Source organism: Diplodia corticola (genome assembly GCF_001883845.1).
Source record: "Diplodia corticola strain CBS 112549 chromosome Unknown scaffold73, whole genome shotgun sequence".
Lineage (NCBI taxonomy): Eukaryota > Fungi > Ascomycota > Dothideomycetes > Botryosphaeriales > Botryosphaeriaceae > Diplodia > Diplodia corticola.
The window spans coordinates 1-16,457 of NW_017971552.1; the positions used below are offsets into that span (position 1 = coordinate 1).

Below are 16,457 nucleotides of genomic sequence, written 5' to 3' on the forward strand. Positions count from 1 at the left end.
CCCCCAGCCTCCAGTTAGCCATCGTCACCGCTTCCGCTAGGATTTGGCGAAAAGGAGTCTCGAAGCCCCGTACTCTTTATCTCTACCCAGGCGATCTCACAAAATCAAACCCCGCTGTTCTGCAGAGCCCCCCTCTCCTCTCCACTTCACGATAGGTAGGACTATCAGTTCCGATAAGCAGCGGAAACACCGATAACGGAATCTGCTGATGATCTCCATGTGTTTCATGATCTCCATTGTTTCTAGCACGTCTTCGTGCGCTGGCGCCCCTCCCAGAGACCTGTACTACTGACCGGCCGCTCGCCGACTTGGAATTGAGGTGGCAATATTGCGTCGTGGCCAGTTCAGCAATGTACATCCCCCCCACCGACGATCTCGAGCTCATGACGGGGTGCGTGCACGTTGTAACTAAGCCTTTGCCCGAACAACAAGGACATCGGCAGCAAGTCAGTCAAGTAACTACCTAGGGAGCAGCACCCTTCTCAGTCCGCACATCAAGTGGATGAGGCAAGCGTTCAAGAGGGCTCGGTCTGGATGACGTTCGCAAACCACGTTCGACCAGCCGGGCACCGCTGATCACCAATGGGAAGCTCCCATGAAATAGCTATTCACGAAAACGAATCTGGGACTGAGAGCTCATAGGTCATGTCAAGAGTTTATTCTTCCGCCTTCTCTCATACACGCGTAAATCAAGTCGCACAACTAATCTAAGGTATCTTTCGCGCCTGTCCGCCCCAACTTCTCGAGGGGGGACTTGTAAGAACACACACATGCTGAACCCAAGGACCCGTCGCCGCGAAACCTGATGCCTATGTATCCCACCATACCATGCACCGCAAAACGCCGATAAGCCCGTGGGATATAACAAAATGCTAAGAAATATGCACACCAAACGAGTGAAACAATGCGTGTAGGCCGTTGACAATAGACACCCATATCGCGGGCGAGGTCCCACCTGCTTGCTTGCCTGGTCGGACCTATGTATAATCCGGAAAGTCGGAAAGAATAATATTTGACAAAGAACGATCAGGGTGGAAAATGCGCATGCCAATCATGATGCTCTGTGATGCTCGCTAATAATGATGACGATGATGACGACGGTGAAGCAATGACGAGGGTGGAGATGTGGCGATCGAGGTAAAGAAAGCCGGCTATATTGACCAGCAAACAGATGAGTCGTCGTCGTCGGCAGCTGGGGTACCGAGCCGAGTGGTTGCCTGACGAAGGATGGTAGCAAGCCAGGTATTGGTCATAAGGTCATGAATGATGAGCGCAGCATATCCTGAGGTACCAGGGCAGGCGAGGCCCGGCCAGCACGCGGTCCGCAAGCGTTGGAGGCCGAGACGAGTACATAGGAGAGTGGTGATTGCGACGGAAACAATCGCGAGCTCGGCCCGGTAGACGAACAATTTTCCGTCTCGGTGAGACGATAGTCAGGCGGCCGAGGTGTGCGGCGTCAGGTTGCGAAGAGGCGGACAAGGACGCCAGCAAGCAAGAGGCAGGTCAAGTCGGTGAGCTAACGAAGCCAGCAGAGAAGTGGAAGGTCCAGCGACAGGCTCTTCGCTCGAGCTTCGGGCAGCAAAGAATTAAGCCAATTTCGATTTTTCCACTCTCGCGCCGCGCTGCACTGCGGCCCCCACATGGCGGAAACGAAACGAATTTTTCTGGAGCACCCGATGTAACCCGTGCTCTTGTCTGCGCCCACGCAAGCCACGCCCCGCTCAACCCGCGCCCATGCTCTTTTCTGCTCGTTCCAGTCTGTTCCACTCAGTTGCCTAATGCAGCTAGCACCCTTTGTCCACCAAAGGTGGTGGTGCGTGGGTTGTTTGCAGACGTTCAGCCGGCAAGAGCCTTTCCCTCCCGAAATCACGGTAAGGCCGCACGGCCCGAAGGTGGTGGAACCGGGCTTGAAGGGAGATCGCAGCGCCCAGCGTTGAAGGCCCGAAGCGGTGTGCAGGAAAAAAATTGTTTGTAGCGCTCTGCAGCGCGACGCTCATGTGATCGGAGGCCATGTGTCGTGCACAAGGATGGATGTGGTCCCTGAGAACGATTTCGACGCAGGGTCTCGCATCTATTGCTTTTTCGCTTGGCGGGGCCGCCCGGGTCGACGCGAAATCCCATCTTATTTCCGGCAGGGGGCGGCGAGAGAAATTCCATAGTGATAGTCGACTTTCGGGATGCTGGAATGGAATTGCACTCGATGCGGTCCGGTTCGGCCGGTACCTAGCTGCAGCAAGGGCTTAGGCTGCAGAAATTGGTGGGAGCCGGTGAGGTATGGGGCTTCGGTGAGAGTGCGCTTTTGGGAAGCTCCTTTGAGTCTCCTGCGGCGCATGCAGATCCAACGTAGTGCCGGGACGGGGATTTGGTGCACCGTCAACGTCGCACGTCGACCCTTCCCAGCCGCATCCCCTGCGCCTCCTTATGCAAGTGTGACTGTTCGTTGGAGATTCCGGAGAGCCGCTCAACGCGCATCTGCCAGCACACCCACCCATCGGACCGGAACGCCGTTGACTGCGTCCTCCTCTTCGCTACGCGCGCCGGTCTTGCGAGGCGGAAGCCAGATCCTGGCCTTGCCCAAAGCACGCGCGTCAAGCTTGCCTTCGCGGCGCATGTTCATCTCCAGCACAATGACACGTAGGAAGTCGCTGTTTTCGCGGGGTTCTCTCTGGCGCACGGCTGGCTGCGGGCTCAAGGCACGGCCGGCCTCTGACGCGGGGTCTGTGGTACGGCGCTTGCCGCGAGATTGGCTGCGTGAGCGGCGCTCGTATGTTTGCATCTGAATCATGGGCCCGTCGCTGGGGTCATCCACGGGTTGGCCGTGCAAGAGGGCCTCGTGGAGCTGCTGCGAGAGTTCGGTCGGCGAAAGCGTCCTGTTCGAAGTGCTGGGGTTAAGATAGCGGCGAAGAGCCGGATCGGGGGTACCCTGGAAGTTTTTGGGGCGCATCTCACTCGCAAACCGGGGAGACAGCAGAGAGCGAGTAAGGAGATCGTCGGGCGGAACGCTCGGAGCTGTGAAGTTGGAAAAAGACTTCGCCGCCGATTTCAGTGCCTGGATAGATGCGGTGAGGTTCGAAGTGAAAGCTGACTTCAGCCTTGATGCGGGCGCTTGACGTTCAATCTTAACCTCAGGGGCCGGGGGTTCCGGTGTCTCGTCTTCATTCTCGACGAAGCCATAATGCAGTAGGGGGTGGTCAAGGATAGCTTCCTCTTTCGGCGGTGACGACACGACCCTCTTCTCCCTCCGCTCGCCTGCCCGTCTTGCCAATGATGGCGACCTCGGGGTGGAAGGACTGCTCCAGGAGAGGATGGACCGATCCTCGTCCAGGTCGGGCACAGATGGGATGGACTCGCTCGAGATGGAGCGAGGAGAGGCGAAGCCGCGTTCCTTCTGGCTTCCGTCAAAGCTCAAGCTGTCGTCAGTATCGCAATCCTCGACACGCTCCAACAAAATGTCCAACGGCGATCCATAGCTGCCGGGTGAGATCTCCTTGTCCTCGGCTCTCCATTCCTCGATGAGCTCGTCGATGGAGATGCGGCGGTCGGCATACTGCAGGCGACGGCGCGGCGAAGAGGCGCGGCGCGGTCTGGGAATCGACGTCACAGCGAGCAGTGCTGCAACGGCAGGCGGGACGGCGTTGGGATGGTGCTCGGAAGACGAGCGGTGCTTGCGAGAGCCGTGGGGTCCTCTGCTGCGGGCGGGCTGCGGAGCTTGCTGGGGCTGGCTGCGGACCGGGATGACCATGGGTTTCGAATGGGCGGGCTTCGTAGAGAGCTGCTGGGGAGCAGCAGGGCGTGGCGACTGTTTCCGGGGGGCGGACTGGGCGGGAGAACGGGATCGCGGCATCCTGACGGAACCCATGCTGCAGTCGGGGGGAGGGTGGTGGGAGGAGTATCGGTAGGAGCGTGGAACCATCATGACTGCGAACGGTGGTAATATGCTCGGGCTGGCTGGCTCGGGCGGCGCGCGGTGGAGAAGGTGGTGGTGACGTTGGGCCGGGCTAGGCTCCGAAGCTACTGCTGCTTGCCGAGCAGTCTCGTAATGGAAACAGGGCGTGTGAGGAGACAGCAACCATGAGGCTGACGGGGAGTTTTGGGGAGATGAACGAAGGACACTCGGGCCTCGCAGCGTGCTCCTGCAGCACTGCCAGACGACAGCTTTAGCACGCGGGCAGCGCGCATGCGCGGGAGTGATTACGGGGAAGTCGCGATAAGGGCTGCTGACAGCCTGCGCGCGGCTGGTGGCGAGCAGCTGGAGCGAGGGCGCGCTGGCGGCTGGCCAACCGCAGGCTGCAAGGGACCCAGCCAGCCGTATCGGCCGCATTACCACTACGTACAGAGCCACGCCTTCCCTTTGCTGCCGCGCGCGCAGCGGCGGCCAGGGTCCCTGAGGGCGATCGCTACGGAGGCCGCGCGACTGGTAACCCACGTAACCCACGTCGGCTAGCACAGCTGCCGTTGGACGCACGCGAGCTGGAGCCCGCCCCAGCCCTGCGCGCAAGAAGCTCCAGCCACGGCCTTCGCCCCGGCGAGCACACCCAACCAGCCCAGGGTCTGCAGCCGCCGCCGGCCGAGTCTCGCTGCGCGGTCGGCCGCCTCGCGCGGCTGCCCGCCTTGCTGCTGCGACGCCGGCGCGCTGACGGCCGCGCTCCAGGGCTCCGTCGGTGCCTGCCAAGCTCGGTGGCTCGCTGTCGCATTCCTGACGTACCTATGGTCCGTCTCGTGATGCGCCGCGCCCACGCAGGCCTGTCAGAGCAGCCGTCCTTATCTCTGATGCACCCCACAACACCCGGCGCGAGGTTAACCACCCCCAAGCTTTCCACGCTCCTCTCTTCGGGAATCGCCTGCAGCGCAATCGCACCCCCCTTGCCCGCCCCAGGAGCCAAGCAGCGCCGCCGTCCAGCGCCGCAAAAGCCGCTGAGCGCGCCCACACTCCTGCGCGTCACCTGCCGGAGCTCCAACGGACACAGACATTGCGCTATGCTGCAACCAGCAGTCGTGTGTGCAGATCCGGGGTTGGAGGCCGCCTCACAGCCTGCTCATCAACACAGGCCCCCGTCGCCCACCGCTTTCGATGCCAGATAAGCGTGCCTCCACCCGCCCATCACGCGCTGCTACGCGCTGCTACGCACTGCTACGCGCTGCTGCGCGCTCAATGCGAACAGGTGGTAGAAGCGGCCACTTGTTGCGCTGCGGTGGGGCCGCTCCGTCTCCCACGGCTGCTCGCTGCTTGCGTGGCTAGCTGTTAGTAGCTGTACAGCAGCCTGCCGCTGCTTGCCTGACACGCGAGTCGTCTTCGTCATGCATTTACCGCCGCACGCGGCTGTTGATTTGGCTGCCTCCAGCTGCATCTCTGGCCCGCCTGGGCGCGGGATGACGGCAGCCCGCAGAAGTGACTGTCTGGCTTATCTTGATTCCATTAGCTTGCTTGATGATAACCTGCTGCCGGACCTCCACGCTCCAAGTAGCTCATGTAGCTCATGACGCTGCTAGCGCGCGCCGATCCGCCGACGAGTACGATGCGACTGGAGGCTTCAGGGCTGGGGGACTGGCGAATGGACGTTGCCGCAGGTATCGCAGCGGGGATGCATTCATACCCAACGAGTTTCTGTGCCGAGGCGCACACCATGCCCTTATCATGTTGATGAGCGTGCCCTGCTGGCGGTGGTAGCAGTCCACAGTCTGTCCTTCAAAGATGGGGTAGTGGTTCAGTCGCATCCACGGGTCGATTCGGCGTGAAGCGAGCATAATGCACCGGGCGCCTCTAACCGGAGTTCCGCTACCAATGGCGCTCAATGCTGGGCAGCTACTGCACCTACTGTAATAATGACTTGCAATGTAGGCGCGCTGAGCTAGGCTGTCGCTGGGGACTGCCGTAAGAGTTACGAAAAGACTCCGCGAAGGCCACGGCACGCCAGGGCTGATCATCTGCATTCGACAGCTCGTGATCTCTCTCTCATGCCAGCCTCACGTGGGATCACATGTGCCGTCGCGTGTCCTTCGCGCGACAGTGGCGTACGTGCACAGCCCAAGACATGAAATAGGCAGCGCGTCCAACACTGATGAATGACAACCGATCCTCCTTGGCGCCTCGCTGCAGATCCTCTTACATCGGTGCCCCAAGCTTCTCAGCCCCACGGCGCTCATCACAAAATGCAAAAACGTACCCAGGCCGACGGCCGTCTCTCCCACTTTACGTATCCCGCGCCCAGCCAGCTTCAATTTCAACGAAACTGCAAACACGAACCAACGGCATCCAGTCCACACCGCCAATGACCCGCCGCTTCAATCTGCTCTCCGATGTATACCAAGCTCCGGAAAGCGCATCTCACTGCCCCAGTTGCTACCTACTCTTTTCGTCCTGGGGAAAAGAAAAAAAAAAGAGAAAAGTGGAACATCCGGCTGCCCTGCATATGCGTGCGGTGGTCTCTGCTCCAGATGGGTGGGCCACAGCATATTAGAGAGGACCCTGCCTAAGCCCTCCAAGCCCCGCCAAGGGCGCTACCTTCCTCATGCGTGGACAGTCAACCATTGTGAGGGAGACTCAATGGTCAGAGCACCAAATACCATGAGTAAGCAGTGCAGCCTCCACCTACCAAAGGCTACACGTGGCCACCACCTTGTAGATTGGTTTTTCATGAAGCGGGAGTTTGCTGGTACTATGCGTTCAATGTCATCCGAGCCGAAAGAAAAATACGATATCTAAATTTATCCGAGCCGTCTCATGTGCTAGGCGCAATCCCGAGGCTCGTATGCTCACTTGGGTCACTCCCTTACGTTACTTAGATAGTTTTACTCATGTTGCATCGAGCTTCATGTAGAGCAGGACATATTGATTAGAAATTGGACAGGACAAGTGGAAAGATCACATGCACACCACACACAAGAATAAAGGAACTTTGGGCTTCGACGTCTAGAAGAGATCAGGACACAAAGACAAAGGAGATAAATACAAATTCATTTCAACATACAAGGAAGAGAAAAGGCTAATGAGGATGCCGCCAGGATTCACTACTTTCCCCTTCCCCCATCTCCGACATGAATGGCCGTGAAGAGAAAATGAGAACAGTCATCATTCATGCATTGCCTGGCTGTGTTGTCGCAGCCACCCTCTTGCGCCTTTGCTCATTCGTTTCAAGTCCCAACTATGGAGACTATCACCCGTCTCCTGGGCTATCGTCAATGGAATGGATTCAGACAAAGGAAACAAAACTAGAGGACGCATCAAGTTTAGAATAGAAAAAGGAAGAATTTGGAAGTCGTTTTCACCCATTGCTCGTGGTATACAGACCGAAGTAGAGAAGAGAACAGAAAGGAACCCTGCTGTCCAGACAGCATGTGGGCGGCCAACTACACCCCGTCTACAGCAAAGTTGAACCAAGTCCTAGCATTGTGTAGACGAACACACCTTGGTCCCGCCAAGAGGAGTCCGAGCTGGTATTGTGTGTACCCCAAGGCAATTGATCCTCGCTGCTGCAGACGGTGTGTAGCCTGTAGAGGGTATTCATATAAGCAGGAGAAAAAAGAATCAAGATGAGAAATGGGCTAGAGCATGGAGGTGAGCCGGAAATCTTCGGTCTATGTCAACAAAGCGGTGATCAAGATCGCATCATCCGCAAGCTGTTGCAGTTCAGTAGGTCTCGTTGTCGTCCGTCCAGCCGGCTTCACTGCCCTCAGCACTCATCAAGCGGTCATCCTCGCGTTCGATCATCCGCTGAGTCGCACCAACCCCACGGATGCTTCCCATCGCCGGTCTCGATCTGCGGTGCGTGCTATTCAGCTCCGGGGTATAGCGCTGCATGTGATTAGCACGCAGCTTGGCATAGTACGCTTCGCTGGCGTCCGGCTCGGGCTCTGATACGTCGCTGTAGGTCTCCCAATTCTCAGACCCGGAGTGAGCAGTTTGCACAGTCGATGAAGTAGTCGATGTCTGGCGACTGTCCGACCGACCATGAGGGGGCGCCATCGGCGGGTAGCTGCCACGGCCAGACGACTCAGGTCGCGTAAAAGACATGAACGAGCGGTCATCGTAGGGGTCCTCTGGAGCAAGGGAGCGGACGATGCTGCCGCGGTCCGATGAAGTCTCGCGGTCAAAGCTGGTGTTTTCAGGCGGAGGCGTGAAGAGATCTTTCATCTTGGGCGGCGGAGCACGCGGGGGTGCCATGTTACCGCGTATTGTAGAGTTGCCTCGAATAGTCAAGTCGTCCCTTCCAGGTTGGTAATGGCGGTCGCTGCTCACAGAGTTATTGCGCTCCAGCATGTTTCGCAGCGGAGCGCGACCTGGAATCTTGGTGGGGCTTCCACCCCTGACGCTACCGCTGGACGACACTGATGCGGATAGCGGGTTGTGTCCCCTGGAGATACTACCAAAGCTGTAATCGGCGTTGCTTCTGAAGCTGGCAGTGCTTTGGTTAAAGTTCGTCGTAACCGGCGTTTTAGTCCGGGAAGGAGGCGCCTGTGATCCGCCACGAACGCTGTTCGAACGGGTTATCGATCCCTCGCGATTCAACGACGACGCCGACTTGCTCTGTTTGTGCAAAGTAGGTCTTTGAGTAGTTGCTCCCGCGGACGGGGTCTTCGAACGAGGCGGCAGGGCTCTTGCAGAAGCTGAATTATCAAGCTCGTCGAGGTACCTCTCACCTTGGACCATGAAAGGCCTACCGTACTCGTCCTCGTAAGCCTCAAGAGCTTTTCTGAGTTCAGCCTCGAGCTTGGGAAGTTCTTTTGCGATCCTCTTTCTCATCTTCTCCTCCCTCAAAAGCTTTCCAGGGTCCCGTCGCTCACCCTTTTGGCCGCGACCCATGAGTCGGGATGCATCTTGCGCGGATGCGGTGAGCTCGTTCCGGTCGTTCAGGAGAGACTTGTGCTTGTCCAGCAAGGCAAGTATGGGGGCACGCTGTTCCTTCAAAGCCTCGAGTCGGTCGATCTCAGCTTCGTGAGCTGAGAGAAGAGCATCGCTATAGACGTCTGCGGAATGTCAGCTACTTGCGAGGGGAATGGGTCGGAGACAATTACCTGAGAAAGCAGGCGTGAAGTCCAGCATTTCCTCTTCGGAAAAGTACAGGCTGTCCCAGAGCTGTTGGAGTCTGTCGCGGGCATCCTCGACAAACAGGTGCATATTCTTGCGCTTCAGCTCGTTGAGTCTGGCAAGCTCGTCCTCGTACTCGTTGATGGACCTAATGCCGCAACCGCGATTGCCGGCAAAGAAAGCCTTGCGATCGGCTTCCTCAACCCCCAAGCGATCCCAAAGGGCCTCGATGTTGTTACGAAGATCCCTCAGGCGCCTCTCCCTTTGCGCCTTCTCCTCAACCAGCCTGTCCTTCCTGGCACGCAAGCGGTCCAAGTCATCCTGATGCAAACCCAGCTGCTCAGGCGCATCTCTCGCAAACTCAAGAATAGCAGCATCGGTCTGTGCCTGAGGCGTCCCTAGCTCCGCCCACAGCTTGATGATCTCGTCCGCTGTTGACTGTACCCACCCCACGCGACGGGTGTACTCTTCGTATATTCGCGAGAATTCCTCATCGAGGGAATCGACATACGACGGCGACACATCAAAGGTCGGGGAGATCTTCGCATTCGGCGATGTCGGGGGGAGTTTGATATGGAGGAAGGAAGGCTCGAGATGAGAAGCGTATGATTCAAGAGCTTGCGCAAGTTCTGGACGCTGTTAGCGCATAGATCGAGGATGTGGTTGGAGGGTTGCGACTTGCTTTTAATTTGCTCATAGCGCTCGCGATGCTGTCTAGAAACAGCCTTCTGTTTTTCCTTAAGGGTTTGGATGCAGCGGCTTAGAGGATACGTGATTTGTAGTTCCTCATCCTCGGGATTGTAGCTGTCGCGTGCGGTCCTACCTTCCAACGAAGCCTCCAGCTGCTTGATGGTCTTGATGAGGCGCTGCGCCTCCTCAACCTTCTCGTTCTTTTCCCTATCACAGCGTCAGTCACGCCAGGGCCGGGAGGCCGGTAGGTTCACGTACGCATTCACCAGCTTCAGCTGGTTATTCAGCGTCGCGGACAGCGCCGAGAAGAGCTGCAAAGATACGTCAGGACGAGAAGCGCGCGGTCGTGCAGTAGCAAACGCACCTCTTCCTCGCGGGAATCGCGCTCATGGTCGGGGACGCCGATTTCGTCGAAGAGGCCGTGGAGCTGGCCGATGATGGTGGTGACCTGCTGCGACAGGTAGCTAGTGTCCATGGCCGTGCAGGCGTGGGCGCGAAAACGCGGCAGGACGACGACGTGGCATGCAACACTGCAGGAGGGCAGTCGGAAAGCGTTCCGAGCGACGGGCGTGCAGATAGGCGAGCTGCTCCGAGTGGTGGGCTTGTCGCGCGTTGGTAACGATCGTGGGCGCAAACGCGGGCGGGCGGCTAGGGACTGCGAGGCCTCAAACGCTCTCGAGCGAGCTTCGGCGGTGATCTCAGAGAGCGAAGAAGAGGCGAGACGAAGAGCGCAGAAGCGAGGAGGTGGGTACGTAACGCGTCTTTAGACGCGGGATCGCCCTGGTGTTGAAGCTAGTGTTTACGAGCCGCGCGCCGGGCGGGAGCGTTACCGCAGTAACCCCCACTGCCGGCCGCACCGGTGCCCAAAGCCTGCGCCAGCCCGGCATTTGCGTGCTAGGCCTGCCAGATTTAGCCCGATCTGAACCAATGCAAACCGGTTTTCGGCCATCCGTGCAACGATCCTGTCTCGCACGACGGCGGATCTGACAGACTCGCTCAGCTCTGCAAGGACTTGTCCTTGGCCGTTTCAACTCTATATCAAGCCAGCTGAAGTCGGCTGACCGGCCGGCTCGTAATCATAACAGTGCACCCCGGTACTGCGCCATCTCTCCGCGCCTCCGCTCACTACGTAATGCCCAGCTCCGACACCCAGCCACCAGAAAACGCACATCTCAGCCGGGCGTCGCCGGAGTCAACGTCGACATTCGTCAGGCGCGCCGGGCCGGGCTTGCTGTTATGTGAAATTGACAAGCTGTGAGCTGACTGCATGTGCCAACGCCGCAAGTCTTCCTTGCTGTCTTTGCACGACGTTACCCCGGCCCCTGCCGACAGCTTTCACTCAGACCTATTTTGGGAACGGCGCGGTCTCCGCGGCACGTTATTGCCCCACATGAGTATAAAGTCACGCTGATCGGCATCGCGTCCGTTGACAACAGACTTCAGAATCAATTCCTACGGAGTGTCTATATGAACATCCGCCAGCATGAAGAATACCCTTCCCGTATAGAAGACACAACCAGAACTCGAGAATCGGGTGAGAACGCCGGGGATATGATGATGCCAGTGGCAGCTCGCCACTGCGAAAGGGAGAATACATGACGGTGAATCTTGGGGGGGCTCGTGATCTGTCATGACGAAGGGGGCACGACTCGCGGAGACGGGGGGGGGCGGAAGGGTGGTATTGGGTGTGTTTTGGGGCTGAAAGGGATTTTGGCCGTCGATGTTGCTACGGAAAAGCAATGCAGTCCTCGATTTTGTCCAGAATCAGCACACATGCTCCATGCCCCGGCCTGACGCTGGAGCAAGAGCAGCGCTGGCCTGTCCTCTGTCGGTATGGCCCAACGCATCGGACGAGATTACGCGCGAACATGGACGGGGGTGCCGCCGCTAGAATGCTGCAATCATCCGCCGCATCCTGTCGACAGGTCTGCGCCGGACTACGCTTGGTTGCCACTTCACATGTCCATCGAGTCGCCGCCGTTGGCGAAGTTGAAGTTCTGTTGCTGGGGCTGGGCGCCGAAGCCGAACGTGCCGTCCTGCCCTTGTTGAGGAGCCAGCTCGTTCATGTCGCCAGCCGCGTCGTCCTCGTCCGAGAAGTACTTCTCAATGATGTTGTAGGCCTTCATGTAGATCTCCTCGTTTGCGTTGTTCTGGCAGTCATGGATCTTCTCCATACCACCACACTCCTCGATAAACAGCGCGTAGCGGTTGATCGGCTCGCCACCCTCTGTGGCTTCCTTGTCCATCTCGCCAACCTTGAGGATGTTCTCCAAGCCATCCAAAGCCACCTGGATGATCTTGTTGTCAGGGCAAGCCAGAAGGTCGCACAGAGGGCGGATGCAGCCCTGCGACACGAGGTAGCGGATTTGGTCAGGCTTCTGGAGACCGCCGGAGGTTGCGTTAGAAATGGCCCAGCAAGCCTCCTTGCGCGTCTTGAAATCTCCGTTCGAAAGAAGGTGGATAAGCGGAGGGATGATGTTGGCGTCGACAACGGCCTGAATTTGGGTCGAGTTGCCAGCGGTGATGTTGGAAATGGTCCAGCAAGCCTCCTTGCGGATGCCATCCTTAGTGGAGCTCAGCAGAGAGAGAAGTGCAGGCAGAGCGCCGCAGTTGATGATGACCTGGGTCTGAACGTCATCGCCAGTGACAATGTTGCCGACAGAGCGCAGAGCAGGGGTCTGCACAGACGTCGAAGCGTGCATCAGAAGCTCGACAAGGCGACGCGGGATGCCGGCCTCGATGACGGCTTGGATCTTGTCGTTGGAACCGTCGGAAAGGTAGGAAATCGCCCAGCAGGCATCGATCAGGACCTCATCATCCAGCGAGTAGACAAGCTTTGCGAGGACGGGAAGGGCAGGGGCAATCTATTGGGTCGAATCTCAGCATTTGCCAAAAGCACAAGAAATCCGGGTCTACTCACAGTCTGCCAGTCAGGCTGCGGGGTCTTGCCACGGCAGAAGTTGCTCAGAGTCCAGGTAGCGTTGCGGAGCATGCTCAACTTGCGGCTATCGCCGAGCAGGTTGAGAAGCGGCCTGAGAGCACCGGCCTGCAGGACAAAGTCGCGGCATGCAGGGCTGTCACCAGCAATGTTACCCAGAGCCCAGACGGCCTGTTCTCTGACATCGGGCTCATGGCTGCTGAGAAGTTCGACGAAGATAGGAACGGCACCAGCCTCAATGACGACCTGGGTCTGCTGAGCAGAACCCGAGGCGATGTTGGTGAGGGCCCATGCGGCCTCGAACTGGACAAGGGTGTGGGGGGAGCGCAGGAACTCGACGAATCTGCTCACGACACCGGTCTCGATGACACGCTCAATGGGAGGGTTGCGCTCCTTGGACAAGAGCTTGCGGAACTTGGTGGTGGCCTGGATCTGCTCGTCTATCTGTTCGGAGAAGACGCCCTTGACCATCTGGGGGAGCTCCTCGTTAAGCTGCGCGCCACATGTCAGCGACCAGGTTCAAAAAAAAATTGAGCATTGACGCATTCAAAGAGGCAGTCATGGTCCTCGTGGCGGCTCGTGCTGGGGGATAAGGATAAGGGGTGGCCAGTTCGCCCGGCAACTATCAGGCGGGGAAACAGCGGCAATAAAAGCCTGAGCGCAAGGCCGACGAGGCATACAAGCGGCGGCGCCACGACGACGACGAGACGATGCTCGGGTGGGCAGGGTGCGTGGATGACGGCGCGGGGTGGCGTACCTGGCTCTCGATGTTTCCACCCTCATCATCGCTGTCCGGAGCGGCGCCCAGCGCAGCACCGGGGCCACCGCCTTCGCGGGAGGCGATGCCACGGCGCTTTGCAAGGTTCTCCTCCCTCTTCTGCTTGCGGATCTCGACCTGCTGCTCCTCGCGGCGGCGGCGCAGCTCATCGGGCTTGAAGGTGTTCTTCGCCTTGAACGTCGTGCGACGGTGCTCGGGAATGTAGCGATCGGCCATGGTGGCGGGGCTTCGCAGCGGCGGACGAGACGGGCGCGGGTGGTGGGGGGATGTTCTAGAGAACGAAGATCGCTGCAGGCAGCGCGGGTGCAAGGTGAGGCAAGAAGCTCGTGGGGTGTTTGGAGGTTCAGGTCGAGCGGGCGGAAAATAATGCGGGCAACAGCCCTGCGAGGATTGGGCACTGTTTTCGACTAGCGCCGATGAGTCAGCGATGAGCTCTTGGCAGGCGCTGCTCGCGACATGACGACGCCGCGAAGCCAGCCCTGCTCCTGCACGCGCCGCTGCATGTGCCGGCCCGGGAGCGGAGCCTGCGACCGTCGTCTGCACTGGCGTGCGCGCCTTCTTGTTGCGCGGCCTGCTGCAGCCCCAACCGCCGCCAGCAGCGCCAGAAGCAGCCCCGCCTACCCGTCGCCAGCCGCCGGCCAATGGTCGCGTATTGACTGCTCGCCTGCGACGCCGCAGCCGTGGTAGGGCGGCTGATGTCCTGCACCCTTCCGTGACCTTCCCCATTTTATCGCCGCTCTGAGCATCCACCACCGAACGGCCTTTCTGCTCTTTGTCCTCACGACGCCCGCCATGCCGCTGGGAGCTCCCGTGAGGGAGCTTGACGGCTTCCTCACAGTCGAGCAAGCGATTGCACGCCCAAGAGACGCGTTTGTGAATGTCATTGGCGTCGTCAGCGACATCCTGCCAGTAAAACCTTCCAGAGGATCCGGTAGGCGCCACTTTGTCCGTGCAAACGCTCCGGCTGACCATTCCGCAGACATGCAATTCGCAATCCAGCTACAGGACCAGTCCGTCACCGCCAAGCTTGGCGAGGGCCGGAGTGTCCGAGTCAAATGGTTTCTCAGGCATGGGGAACAGGCCCCAAAAATAGAGACGGTTGGCGACACGGTCATTCTGCGAAAGTTCAAGGTCTGCACTCCATGATTGGCCAATCAGCCTCGCATTAATTTACCCTCTCAGGTCAGCTGTTACGCCAACACGCCCCTCTTGATGCGGCACTTCACCAGCGAGTGTATAGCATTTCGCTCGAGTGCCATGCCCGACCCTCACTTCAATGACTCCTATGCCTCAGGCCAAATGCTGCACTATTCATCCATGCCACAGCACGCCAAACCACCCACCCCCGAACAACAAGTATGGGCTATCTCGCTCCGACATTCCCTGTGCTCAAATTCAACCGTGAAAACAGGCTCTATCGTGCAGGCGCCCTCCAAGCAGCCTATTGAGAAATTCAATCTCATCAAAAATGTTGGCCCTGGGCAGTTTGTCGATATAGTGGTCGAGGTGGTCAGAATGTACCAGCATGCCGGCGAGATCTATGTCACGGACTATACGGAGAACAACCTCCTTTACCGGTACAACCATCCCAACGAAAATCTGGATATCGACATGGGTAGGGACGGTGATGCATATGACTACACTGGACAGACCCGCCGGAAAGAGTGGCCAGGGCCATTCGGACAAATGACTCTACAGGTGAAGCTCTGGGAACCCCACGGTACTTTTGCCTTCAACAGAATCAGAGAAGGCGAGATTGTTGAATTGAAGAACGTTCACATCAAGATGGACAGCTCAGGCACGAAGATCGAGGGTGCGCTGCATGGGGACAGGCAATATCCAGACCGCATAAATGTCATCTCTATGCGACACAGACAGTGGGACCCGCGGGTCTGTGCATTGGAGGGCCGTAAGGAGACCCACATGCAGGCGACGGTGAGTCGAGAGCAACGAGGCCCGGAAAAGCAACAAACACGCAAGGAGAAACGGAAGGAGAAGAAGGCAAATTTGAGAAAGAGGAACCGAGAAGCGGCACTAACAGAGGAGCCTGTGAGTGATTCAGACCACGTCGGACTCAACCCTCACGGTAAGTTTCCTGGATGGGCTCTGTCACGTCGTCACTGATTCCGGCCAGTGAAATGCGAGAGGCCTCAAGATCCAACGACACGGTTGACTGACATCGAGAACAACGAGCGACGTATGTATAGGACGCCCAATGGGGTGGACTGCGATCTGCCCTTTGTGAATGCGATGTACAAAGCTCGGGTTCGCGTCGTGGATTTCTGGCCGGACAATCTAGAAGATTTCTCAGAATCGCTGGATGACCCCGGGTTCAATGACGTCAGCGAGGAAAATCCAACCCAAAGCTCAACGACTTATACAGCACTCTCAACCGGTACCCCACGCTGGGAATGGCATTTCTTCTTGTTGGTGGAAGACGCAAGGCAGCCACCAGGATCCAAGAGCCCTGTTAGGATACCGCTCCTAGTGTCCCACAAAGATGCGGAATGCCTTCTTTGTCTTGATGCCGTGGAGTAAGTAAAAGTCGCGTATTTTGTTTTTCAGGTTCACGCGCTGACCTACCTGCAACAGCCTACGGAAGGATGAGAAGACGCTTTCTCAGCTTCGAAACAAGCTTTTCATCCTATGGGGAGATCTAGAGGAGCTTAAATCCGAAGGAAAAGATCCGCTTGACGAGGCTGTCGCAAAGCAGCATTCAAGTAGAGCATTTGATTGCTGTGTCAAGGAGACGGGTACGACGATAAAGCCCGAGCCTGCAATGGCAGGAGCAAAAACGGAGCCCAGCTACCAAAGGATCTACCACATCCACGGTACTACTATTCACGGTTAATGCCATAGAGTGGTTGCCAAGCCCATCATTTGGCAGGCAAAAGCGACTCATGACAGGACCTCGGTGGGCCAGGGCAAAGGTGGCGTTGTGGGCGATTCGGACAGAACGTCCGTTGATGAATCATTTCTGTGAATACCCAATTTACATTTCTAAAGTTGATCCGGTCTTCACTTTT

The 16,457-nt window shown here is 58.0% G+C and overlaps 4 protein-coding genes across 4 annotated transcripts; 1 reads left to right on the forward strand and 3 right to left on the reverse strand.

The window, feature by feature from the left end:
* Positions 1-2,461: 2,461 nt before the first annotated feature.
* On the reverse strand, positions 2,462-3,859 carry BKCO1_730001 (uncharacterized protein; the record flags this gene model as incomplete). The annotated part of the gene is made up of 1 exon (XM_020278867.1): positions 2,462-3,859. One exon carries the CDS (start codon positions 3,857-3,859, stop codon positions 2,462-2,464), a length of 1,398 nt encoding a protein of 465 aa, XP_020125991.1.
* Positions 3,860-7,627: 3,768 nt separating this feature from the next.
* Positions 7,628-10,190, reverse strand: BKCO1_730002 (microtubule associated protein; the record flags this gene model as incomplete). Its single annotated transcript, XM_020278877.1, has 5 exons — positions 7,628-8,964; positions 9,013-9,654; positions 9,849-9,922; positions 9,974-10,026; positions 10,080-10,190. 5 exons carry the CDS (start codon positions 10,188-10,190, stop codon positions 7,628-7,630), a joined length of 2,217 nt encoding a protein of 738 aa, XP_020125992.1.
* A 1,480-nt stretch (positions 10,191-11,670) lies between these two features.
* Positions 11,671-13,647, reverse strand: BKCO1_730003 (importin subunit alpha-1; the record flags this gene model as incomplete). The annotated part of the gene is made up of 3 exons (XM_020278888.1): positions 11,671-12,579; positions 12,636-13,145; positions 13,411-13,647. 3 exons carry the CDS (start codon positions 13,645-13,647, stop codon positions 11,671-11,673), a joined length of 1,656 nt encoding a protein of 551 aa, XP_020125993.1.
* Positions 13,648-14,223: 576 nt separating this feature from the next.
* On the forward strand, positions 14,224-16,282 carry BKCO1_730004 (telomere-binding alpha subunit central domain-containing protein; the record flags this gene model as incomplete). Its single annotated transcript, XM_020278899.1, has 5 exons — positions 14,224-14,362; positions 14,411-14,562; positions 14,614-15,517; positions 15,566-15,965; positions 16,024-16,282. 5 exons carry the CDS (start codon positions 14,224-14,226, stop codon positions 16,280-16,282), a joined length of 1,854 nt encoding a protein of 617 aa, XP_020125987.1.
* Between the last annotated feature and the right edge of the window lie 175 nt (positions 16,283-16,457).